Here is a 12580-nt window from a genome sequence, read left to right on the forward strand (position 1 = left end):
ATCTTCTTGGTCTACTTACATCCTCTTCGTCGTTAGGTATCAATGTGTACTCGGCAAGACCGTTTTGTGCTTGAGCGCCACCAAGTCGTGTTTTACTGTAACTTCAGCAGCTCCAGGCACGTGAACAAAAGCGGCAATCTCAATGGTCGGCCAGTTTTTAACGCGGCGCGTCAAACCAAAAAAACGAGTCCGAGGCGGTTTTTTTTTAAATGACGCTTTTATGCCTCGCGTTTTGCACGTCGGTGTGCACACTCACATTGGCGCCCATTGTTTAGTCACGAGGCGTTAAACGTCGGCGATAATCGCGCGCGATATTTGTCCCTGTGTGAACAAGCCTTTAACCTTTTTTCTTTTTTTTTTTACGTGCGCGCACACACACACACACATACATACATACATACATACATATAAATATATAAATATACATACTTATAAGACGGACAGATAGATAGACTTTAATAAGGAAGGAGACCGGAAGAGAGGAATAAAAGTGGCCAAGCAATAAGATGATCTCTAAAAGACATAAGAGAATAATTTTTTTCATTTCTGACAGCGTTTCATCAGAGCAGTCCGGAGAGCCCAGAGCCTTTTATTAAAGAATGAAACTCTTGTCTTACATTTCAAAGGCAAAACGGTGCACACGCAAGGAAAATTACTTCTCAATTATGAAAAAAGTACAGTTCGTTGACTATGAAGATGTGAAAAGATAAAAAAGTGGCATTGTGCAGAGCTTCCCTTATTAAATTATTACTGTTTTAGCATAATTACATGTTAACATAAAATGCACAAATGTTTTGACAACTCATCACCGCACGCTTGCGGTATTGCCATTACCGTCAATAAACGACTATTTCAATGTGTTAGCAGGTTGCCATGGCAACCTCGTATCAAGTATTTCCCAGACTCTGCCAAGAGCTTCCTCCCTTTTTTTGTGTCTTGTCTTTTATGTTCGCCACGAGAGCCGAAGCACTATCCTCTCATTACTATGACACTTTGCTTTCAGCTACATCCAAAACAGGTCATTCTCCTTATCAGCAAAGAGACAAATTGTTTCCCGCCATCAGGTAAAAGCAAACGATCTGAGGGAGCCGCGAGCGTGGCGGGAGCGGAGGAGAAAACGAGAGTGTATACAGCCGAGTCTGAGCGGTCATTAAGAATTTAGGTGGCGTTGAGCAGGCTTGTGGAGGTCTATAAAAGATGCAAAGAGGAGAAGCAGCAGCTCGGAGCTCATTACTCCAGCTGATCAGATTCCCTGTTCTGGTTTGTTCACGACACCACCAGGCTCACAGCAGGATGGCCAACAAGATTTAGATAAGATGAAACCTGGGCTTGCATTCACCAAAGGATCACTCACATTCTGTTCTTCATTCTATTTGGAATTTTTTTGCACTGGTTGGATCCTTCTGGATTTGGAATAAACTAAATGTTCTCCTCATCTGAACTGGGACAGGACTGAGTATTGAATGTTTAGATCATCTGGCCTCTCACAAGTAAACAAGTAAACAATGAGTCATGTCAAACAAAATCAAAAATCATTTTATTAATCGGTATTTTTCTTGTTTTCCAGTCAAGATATCTAAACATCCTTAAGACAAGGTTTTATATCTCAAATCAAATATTTTTGTACAAGAGAGACATTTTCTGTTTTTGTTTTTAAGAGCAAATCGTATATTTTTGATAAAATGCTGCAGATAGAATGATCAATCAAAAATGGAAAAATCTATGGAACAAAAAGCGAATAAACAATAGATAGACACAACGAAGGATAGATGGAATGATAGACAGAACGTACTACAGAACAAACAAATGACAGAATGATAGAGTGAACGACAGGTAGAAGGAACGAATGATAGGCAGAATGATAGACAGAAACGAACAATAGAATTAATGAATGATAAATAGATTGAACAACACAAATAAAAGGATAGCAAACGAGCAAATGAAAGATCGATGGAACGAATGATAGATAGAATGATAGAACGAACAATAGAACGAATATATAATTAACGGATGGACGGATGGTTAAATGTCTTATATAACCAAGTATGTTAAGGTATAATAACTGTAACATGCTTAACTATATGTGACCCTGGACCACACAACCAGTCTTAAGTCGCTGGGGTATATTTGTAGCAATAGCCAAAAAAACATTTTATGGGTCAGAATTATCGATTTTTCTTTTATGCCAAAAATCATTAGGATGTTAAGTAAAGATCATGTTCCATGAAGATATTTTGCAAATTTCCTACCGTAAATATATCGAAACTTAATTTTTGATTAGTAATATGCATTGCTAAGAACTTCATTTGGTCAACTTTAAAGGCGATTTTCTCAATATTTAGATTTTTTGCACATACATCAATGGAAAGCTTATTTATTCAGCTTTCAGATGATGTATAAATCTCAATTTCAAAAAAATTACCCTTATGACTGGTTTTGTGGTCCAGGGTCACAAATGTGGATGTTACCCAATACTTACTGTTGAATTAGTTAATTTGCCTCAAGTTTGGCATAAATGATGATAATTATTTAAAGAACGCCGAATATAATTTTTGGGTGAACTTTTCCTTTAAAGTTTTGGTTGAAATGCTGAAAGTAACTTTGTATGCTTAGTGCTTCGGTTTTTAGTCTTTTCTAAGCGCTCTGAACTTGCCTTAAGCTTTGATTCAGCAAGATTTTGAAATAAGAGGAGAGAAACATTCCTATTATAGATTTCTAGATGTGCTTTGCCTCACAAACTAACCAGTACATCTCAATTTCTCAGACTCGAGCTGTTTTCTTTCAGAATAACTGAAGCTGACGAGCTGTTTTTGGGCAATTTTAGCAAAGCCTTCGCAAGATTGCACACTGTATCATCTCTTGGCAAGAGCTGGTGACAGTTATTAGCATATTCAGACTGGAGCCAAGCTAATCTACTAATTCCATGCAAGTCCACTTATCGGAGTGCTTACTTTCATTAAAATGTCCGTGCAGAGCGTAATATTTTATCACCCTTCTTAATTAGGATATTCTTAGAATGAAAATGAATGAGGCAATTAATAGAAACTATCTTGAAGAAGGCTACAGTCTGTGCATGTGTACAGTAAACCTGATATGTGTTCTTAAGACGCTTTTCTGTTCCTCTAAACCACTATCAATCAAGTAATTCTGTCCATGCTTCCTGTCAATTACGCTGTGCGTCTGTTCTCACCTCCTCTGCGTGTTTCATGACTATATCGAAGGCTACGGTCTTAAAGGACCTCTCAGCAACCACTCCAAGGCCTCTTGTAAGGGAGCGAGAGACGGTCCCGTGTGAATCACTGGCTAAGTGCCAGACCATTCAGTTTCCTGCCGGCGTTCTGCCAAGAGCCCGGTCAGAGCCATGTTCACAGCTCTTTTCCCCAGTTCTCTAATTAAAGCACGACTCCCACACTGAGCTGTGGACATAAACAGGCAGACGAATCAGAACGCAGAGTGACTCGAGTGGGGCGGGGCATTCGGCGAACAGGCCAATCAGAGCGTGTTGCTTCCCAGCATGTGTCACTGAGGGAATACTCTGAAATAGATGCTGAATGAGGAGATGTAATTTATTCTTGGTGACGTGAAGAGTTTATATTATCATAATTTACATAAATTTACATTAATATATCTATTTAACAGTGGGATGAATGGGCAAGTAAATGTCAAGACAAGCATAATTTCACACCAGAACAAGGTGAGAATTCTGAATTCAAAGATGGTAAATAGACAGTCTTTCTTTTGCACTGTCCGCACAAACTTGCAGTGTAACCAGAGCCAGTTATATGTTTAAGATTAATTTTTTTTCCTCAAATAATAAAATATTTTGATTTATTAGTGTTTAATTAGGACTAGGGATGGATGATATAGCTAAAAAAAAAAAAAAAAAAATTTATCTTGAGTATATATCTTGTATATATCAGTATATATCTTGATATTTCTTAAATATCATAAATATCATATTTTTTTTAAAGGTATTACTTGACTAAAATTACTGTTTTTTTTTTTTATCAGAGCACTGTTGTTGTTGGAAACTAAAACTATTAAAATGATTTTTAAGTTAATTGAAATAAAGTTGATAAAAAAACAAAATAAAAAATTAGGTAAAAATCTACATGAAAATTTGAATTTAAAACAGAAATAAAATAAATTATGTGCTAAAATTTTTAAACCTGAAATAAACAAATTAAAACTAAATAAAAACATAAAAAACTAATTACAATGGCAAAAGCTCATAACAAAATTACTAAAACATAAACTGAAATGAAATTCAAATGAATTCAAAATATTAATAAATATTATAATAGTATATAAATAATACTAAAATACCACTGAATCAAAGGGACCATTATTTTAATTAGCAGTTGTTGCAGATCCAAAAAATGCTAAAAGTAAAAAAATCTAGTCGAAAATAAATCTAGGCTTGTTTTCTTTACTGTTCAACACTAAATTAACAAAAGAAAAATATATTTATTTGATCTGGTTATGTAGTGTTATGTAGTAATCTGCACCAATCTGTAATTACTACATAACATACATAAAAATGTACACACAGCACCCCATATTGACAGAAAAACACAGAATTGTTGACATTTTTGCAGATTTATTAAAAAAGAAAAACTGAAATATCACATGGTCCTAAGTATTCAGACCCTTTGCTGTGACACTCATATATTTAACTCAGGTGCTGTCCATTTCTTCTGATCATCCTTGAGATGGTTCTACACCTTCATTCATTTCACTACATTTATTTCTGTTGGAATCAGAAATGATCTCATTTGGCAACAGACTGCCGAGGGAGGTAAATGCAATAAGAAATGTATTTCTTATCTCCAAATTTGCCCAGAGTACTAAAAGAATCATTAAGGAACCAGAATTGTCCTTACGATTCCCATTTCTCTACCTTATTAGTGCAGCAGTCAGAGCACAAATCCACTGTCCGTCTTCCTCTCTGCACTTCTTTTATGAGGATTATTGACATCTCAGGTAGGACTGGACAGGCAGGTGTGAGGTGATAACTATACTCCTCTGACTCCCTGTACTGTTGGAAATATCATCAGGGCCGTGGCATTTCAGCAGTGCAGACAGCTCTCTTACATCCTCTTGGCTCTATTCCATCTGGGTCTCGGAGAACTCGGAGCTGACAGTCACCCCGAATCCCTCGTGATTCCATCTGACTCACCTTTCAGACTTCACCTGAGAGAGACGCACGACATGAATGAAACCCAACGACGCATGAGGCCACTGACAGAACGTGGCATTCAACTTTGAAGTTTGAATTTTTTGAAGGTCGTTTCAGTGTTTAAGTCGGAATGCGGCAATCAAGAAATAAGAGAACAAATCCTTGAAGCCTTGAACACAAGCTAGATCGAAGTTCTCTGCTTTTTCTTGTCCATATGGCTTCTTTTGTGATGCATCGGGGGAGGAGGAGGACTTGTGGAGTGCCACGACTGTGCACGTTTGCCTGAGGCTTTATGTTTAGCCCTTCGTTGCCAAGTCGTGTCCTGGTCATATAGCGTTTGATGTAATCCTCTTAGTTTAAGTAGGCAAAAAAATGTCTTGCTCCCCTACAAATGCTCACATACACATATCCAGACGTACACATGCGTGCACATTTTCATGCACAGAGAAGCACAAAGACTCACAATATAGGCTGTGCAATTGAAAGAAACGGGTACAAGACTGAGAAATTAAAAGTTGGCCTTGTAACTCATTATTCTCATAGCACCTCTGGCTTGCATGATTTAATCACATTGCAGATGAATCTTAAACAACCGTCTTCATATCACAGACAGTCATATCACAAATGCATATCATACTCAGAACTCAGAATAAAACAGTATTGCGGTAGTTCTTTGCATATTGTAAAAAGTGAAATGTGTGGTTGTAACTATACAGTTATTTCCACCCAGGCTGACCATTAAAATGGATTTCTGTTCGTGTAAATAATGTAGTCAGTAAGAAACTTTATTTATAATGTCATATTTTTCATTAATTGTTTGAAAAAAAAAAAGTTGATTTAGATGTAATTTGGGTCGTTTATACAATATTATTAATATAGACACACTATTCTATATCAGTTTTTCTGACCCCATTGGCACTTTTTTAATAAAACAAGAAAAACAACATGTCAGTGAAGTCTGAAAAATAAACGTAATATCGAATGCAAATGTTTATCTCAAGAAGGTATACAGTATGTCTATAAATAAAGTATCTTGCTATAATGAGTTTTCTGATGTATTTACTAGAATCAGAAAATATCACTAATAACAATTCATTTTTATTATGACAGAAACCCTAATTAAGAAAATTATTTTTGCAGTACTGTACATAATATATGATATAGCGCGAGTCACATATACAATGTGCTGTTATAATAATGGTAAAATTGCTCATTTCCATTTATTTTTCTTGTAAGTGATCATAATCCTAAATTTTCTTCCTAATTTTCTGATTATCCTAATACTAATACTTAGACATTTTACTACAGATGTTTGTCCGATACGAATGAGGCCAGTGATGCTGAGTGATATAAAGTGATATAGATTCAACACATATGCTAAAAGCATTTCTGGCCATTCTTATTTCAGAATCATTCAGAACTGACTGGAAGTCAAAAATCTAGTTTAGTGTCTTCTGTCTCCTTTACGATACGAAATACTGTTTGGTAGGCTCAGTTTTAGTCTTTTTATTTAAGATGAGTTTGGCATCTGCTCAAAGCTAATGATGTAATTACCTTGCAAATAAATGCAATAAACTTTCCTCACCGCCTACAGGACAACAAAGTGAAGAGAAAAATGGATGAATATTATGTGACAATTATGAATTATTACTCCTTAGATCTAATGATATTAATCAGTCTCTCTTTCTTTCTCTGTCAGGCCTCTACACACCCTGGGATCCCACAAAACAGGTAAATGATTTGAAATATTTGCTTTCTCAAACTAATATTTCTTTCTGCATGTTCTTAAACTGACCTTGACACCTGCTGTAAATTCAAAGGGTTGTAAAGTAAGGCTTCAATACAGATTCGACCACATGACATTCAGTTCCATTAACAGTCACACATGCTTGCTTCCATTGCGCCTCAACACAGCTATAAATATTGAATAAAACAGACAGAGCAAGCAGAGTAGTCCGATTCCTGAATGAATGAGTCTTCTGAGCCGACCTGATCTCATGCAAAAATGTAGATTTTTTACAAGGTGACAATTTTGTATGAATTTGTATTACGTGATTCATACGAAAAACATTGTATAAATTAGCCAACCAATTTGACAAATGTAAAGTAGTTAAAAATCGCCATTAGAGTGTGTTATCTAAGCGATGTTTTAGTGAATCAAATGGATACAGCAAATCTGTTTAGGGGAGTAAACAAATTAAATGAAAACATACAAATTAGATCATACACATTCATTCGAATTGGCCACCAATTCGCCAAACATATAATTGCCATCAGAGTGTGTTTTAACCATTTTTAGTGAATCAAATACATATAGCACAACTTGTCGTTCCAACTAATGACTCGGTTCATTTTAATGAATCAAACGCATACAGCACAACCAGAGTTGTCAGATTTCTGTACAAATGACTCTTCTGAGCCAACCTGATCTTATAAGACAAATATAAATATTTTTCAAGGTGTTTTTCATTTGTATTTTTATGATGTGATTTGAATGGAAATTATTTTTAGAAAAAAAAAAGTAAGCATGAATGTCCAGGACTACACCGACTTAGAGACAAATAAGATTTTTACAATTATTTTTAATAAATCAAACACATGCCGCAGAATCAGAGTTGTCCAATTTCCGAACAAATGACTCTTAGTCGGTTCCTTGTAGTGAATCAAACACTGTGGTCTGATTCATGAATGAATGATTCTAATGAAACGTTTGTTTTTTAGTAGGGCTGTCAGACGATTAATCGCGATTAATCGTATCCAAAATAATATTTTTGATTTACATAATATATCTGTGTGTACTATGTATATTTAATATGTATATATAAATACACACACATACAGTATATATTCTTAAAATATTTACATGTATATATTTATATTCATATAATTTATATTATAGATAAATATATTTAATATATAAACGTAACATATTTTTCTTAAATATATACATGCATGTGTGTGTATTTATATATACATAATAAATATACACACACATTACACTATGTAAACAAAAACTTTTATTTTGGATGCGATTAATCGTTTGACAGCACTATTTTATTTTTTTTATACTCAAACAAATGATTCAAACGAGTCTGGTCTTTTAAGTGAATCGAACAAATATAGCTTTTAACTAGGTGTTCATATGACAAAGTATAAAGATGCATATTATGTGTTTTGTTAGTAGTATTTAATACAAATTATTGAAATGTATGACCACATTTTTGGGGGGGGGGGTTTTCATTCAAAAGCATTCAAAAGTTATAAATGTTCTCATGCACATACAGGTGCATCTCAATAAATTAGAAAGTCGTTGAAAAGTTCATTCCACACGTTTTCCTTCCACTCAACTTTCTGTTAACATGCTTGGATACAGCACTCTGTGAACAGCCAGCTTCTTTGGCAATGAATGTTTGTGGCTTACCCTCCTTGTGAAGGGTGTCAATGATTGTCTTCTGGACAACTGTCAGATCAGCAGTCTTCCCCATGATTGTGTAGCCTAGTGAACCAAACTGAGAGACCATTGTGAAGGCTCAGGAAACCTTTGCAGGTGTTTTGAGTTGATTAGCTGATTGGCATGTCACCATATTCTAATTTGTTGAGATAGTGAATTGGTGGGTTTTTGTTAAATGTGAGCCAAAATCATCACAATTAAAAGAACGAAAGACTTAAACTACTTCAGTCTGTGTGCATTGAATTTATTTAATACACGAGTTTCACAATTTGAGTTGAATTACTGAAATAAATGAACTTTTCCACGACATTCTAATTTATTGAGATGCACCTGTATGTATAAGTGTATACTGTTGCCTTTAAAATGGTTTTGCCAATATTTGCTATGTAATACAGCACAAATTGATTACTAATTTCAGCAGATACGCTGATGGAATTTTGACAGTTGTGATTCAGCTTCAGCGTTTGCTGGAGAAATGATCAAATCATGTTTTTTTATGAAACGTAAGAGGATTTGAGCACCTGCACACCTCCGGCTAGCTGCTGCCCTTTAGCAGTGATCTCAGACCAGCGTCTGATGGCTGAAATCCCTCTGCAGCTCAGAGCAATTGCAGCATCAATCTCTGATCGCTGTTAAAGACAAATGGCAGCCACGAGTTCTCAGTCTCAGCACGTGTTCAGCGGCGCGCTGGATAACACTCTGATGAAACCCGACATGGAAATGTCCTGGGTGACAGATGCATTACCGCAGTCGCCATGGGTGGCGTGCTCAATCAGTATGCCTCTTGTGCTGCTGCATTAGCAAACAAAAAGCTTTAACTGACAGCAAAGTGTGCCTCTTTAATATGTGTGTTTGTGAAGGTGGAGCACGCTTGAATGTGTTTATCATGAAGAGAAATTATTCCAAGCAAAGATTATGCAGGTGATACTCAATTGATATTCCTCCTCCTCTGTCCCCGAGACCCGCGGACTCAATCATGCTGCCATGTGATTTATAGCTCTGGCCGACTTAAAAACAAAACTCCTCGTTTCTGAAAATGGATTCATTTTAAGTTTTAAATATTAAAGAGAGGGTTCACACAAAAATGAAAATTCTGTCATTATTTACTCACCCTCATGTCACTCCAAATCTGTGGGATTTGTTTTTTCACTGACTATTTATTTTACAAAAGAAACCACTTTTACATGATACAAACCCTTTTAGAAGGGTTCAAAATTATGGCAAGTAAAGGTTATTATCCATATATCCATAATATTTATCCATAATAATATCCATAATATTTCAAATAGTGTTCTGTCATTTTCATTTTCATTGACATTTTAACGTTTTTATTAAAAGTTTGAATCAGTTTAAAATTTTTGAGTAATTTTGTCTTTGTCATTTTTAGTAGTTTTTGTTTTTGTGTTTTGTAGTATATGTGTCTACATTTGTTTTTAACTTTTTCTTTCAGTTTATTTTAGTACATTAAGTTCAACTAAATTAAAATAAAAAAGTGTTGCCTTTGCAAATAGCAAAAATAAAATATGTATATATTGTATTTTATTTCGAGTAACAATTTTTTTGTGGTTTTAAATTTAGTTTCAGTTTTAGTTTATTAGTTATTAGTTTAGTTTAACAAGTTTAACTAATAAATAACTTTAGAAAATATTTCAAATATTTCAGCTAAGATTTATATATATATATATAAAATGTGTGTATCTGGGTGTGTGTGTAAATATATATATATATATATATTTTCTGATTGGCCAATCAAAAACAAGTATTCCAGCAAGCCATTTAATAAAAGGCTATATTTAGCAGAATATCCCAGGCTGTGTTTGTCACTATCCTACAACAATTGACTGCTCCACAGTGTTTTTAGTCCACTTGTATTATCTTCCATAGTTTTACATGTCTTAATTGCAATGCAGATCCACAAATGGTGTTTGCTAAACTAAAGTGAGTGAGTGAGTGACGTGACATAGTATGGTGACCCATACTCGGAATTAGTGCTCTGCATTTACCCATCCAAAGTGCACACACACACAGCAGTGAACACACACACACCGTGAACACACACCCGGAGCAGTGGGCAGCCATTTATGCTGCAGCGCCCGGGGAGCAGTTGGGGGTTCGGTGCCTTGCTCAAGGGCACCTCAGTCGTGGTATTGAAGGTGGGAGAGAGCGCTGTACATTCACTCCCCCCACCTACAATCCCTGCCGGTACGAGACTCGAACCCACAACCTTTGGGTTATGAGTCCGACTCGCTAACCATTAGGCCACGACTTCCCCTAAATGGACTATACATCCCAGGTTAAGTTTCTCTAAAGCCTTGTAAAGTAATGCAACATTTCATTTAGCACATTTAGGTATTTCTAGAATGATATCTAATTTCATGTGAGTTCACTTTCATCCCGGTGTGAGATACATCATTTTCAGGAAGCCGTCTAGTTCTGCTGGATTCAGGGCTCGTAATGGAATTGGCAGGTTAAGCGGAGAGAGCTGCAGGTGAATTGAACAGCTCACAGGAAATAGGATCCATTAGCCCCCGGGGCGCATGACTGTAGCACAGATACTTCGCTTCACACTTTAGTCCCTCACTTAAAGCTTAATTCATCTCCCCCACTGAACCGCCAGAGAGCGATTGGACTGCTAAACTCTCTCCTCGCAGAAAGAGGCCATGAGTAATGACAGGGGTCACCTTTATGATATGCCGAATGTTCTCCTCTTGAACTTTTAAAAGATGTACATGAGAGATTTGCACTTCTTTTTGGTGCATGTATGTATATTATCCACTCAAACCAGTCCATATCTGTGTTGTCCATACAGTGGGACACTCAAGGAAGCCCCCAGACCAGCTTGTCGGCTGCTTTGCTCCCCCACGGTGCCCCTCATCCCGGCCAGACGCTCCATCGCTCCTCTGTTCCGGACACAGAGCCCTTCCACCTGGGCAAGCCGGACCCCTACGACCTCTATGAGAAGTCACGTGCCATATATGAAAGCAGACGTAAGTCAGAGATTTTGGTCGCTTTCTAGTTGTTTGTAAATGACTTTATAAAATATTTCAAATATTTCAGCTTAGATTTATGTGTGTATATATGTACAGTCAAACCAAAAATTATTCAGACACCAGATATGATTTTTTCTTTATTTTTTTTACTAGTGGGTGCAGGACACTATAATTCATTTATGTAAGTAAGGATAGCAAAATAAAGTAAACTGTGACATATTATACCCAAAAATTCTTCATACAGGGGTCTACCAGTAAAATTGATAAAAATTTGGGACCAAAATTAGGGATGTTCATTTTAACCGGTTAACCGACGGTAAGAATTTTGACCGATTAATACAATCAGTTAAATGGTTTAAAAAGTCATTTAATTATTTCTTTTTTCAGTAATTTATCAAACTATTTAAAACAGTTTGCTGCATGGTTAAAATACATAAGTACGGGAAAAAACATAAGTTGCGTATAAGTCGCATTTTATTATTTCATTCAGAAATAGACCTAATGCCGACGCGAAATGTTTACAAACATTATAATAAACACTGTAAACATAGCTAGGCTATTTTAGTTCCCCTCACTCCACAACAAATCCTGTCAATTAACAGTATTTAGAAAAGAACAAGAATTAAAAATATAAGAAGCTAGGCTATAGCAATATAAATGACAAGCCAAAACGAATTAATTTAGGCTAAAACGGAACTGAAACCAACGTTGGGTCTCTCATTCGACACAAAATCAAATGTTTCCATATTCGCGATGTATTTGAATGCCAAATTATTATTTATTATACTTAAATTTAACAGCTGACAGCTATTCAACCTAATTCATTATCAAGATGAATTTGTTCTGACATGGTTTAACTTTAAGTTCTTGTCATATTTTATTATCATTTTCTAAACTATAGTAAATAAACTGTGATAATGTGAGAAATGTTGAAGTTGTCTGAATAAATTTTAGTTTGAC

General features: G+C 35.6%; 1 protein-coding gene across 1 annotated transcript in view; it reads left to right on the plus strand.

The window, feature by feature from the left end:
- LOC107661469 (membrane-associated guanylate kinase, WW and PDZ domain-containing protein 2-like) overlaps positions 1-12580 on the plus strand; it is a 112854-nt gene that overhangs the window by 80472 nt on the left and 19802 nt on the right. Inside the window, 2 exon segments of the mRNA XM_016451074.1 lie at positions 6879-6910; positions 11440-11617. Coding sequence (XP_016306560.1) covers positions 6879-6910; positions 11440-11617 — 210 coding nt within the window.

The sequence above is a fragment of the Sinocyclocheilus anshuiensis genome, unplaced genomic scaffold (assembly GCF_001515605.1).
Source record: "Sinocyclocheilus anshuiensis isolate Anshui unplaced genomic scaffold, SAMN03320099.WGS_v1.1 scaffold491, whole genome shotgun sequence".
Classification (NCBI taxonomy): Eukaryota; Metazoa; Chordata; class Actinopteri; order Cypriniformes; family Cyprinidae; genus Sinocyclocheilus; species Sinocyclocheilus anshuiensis.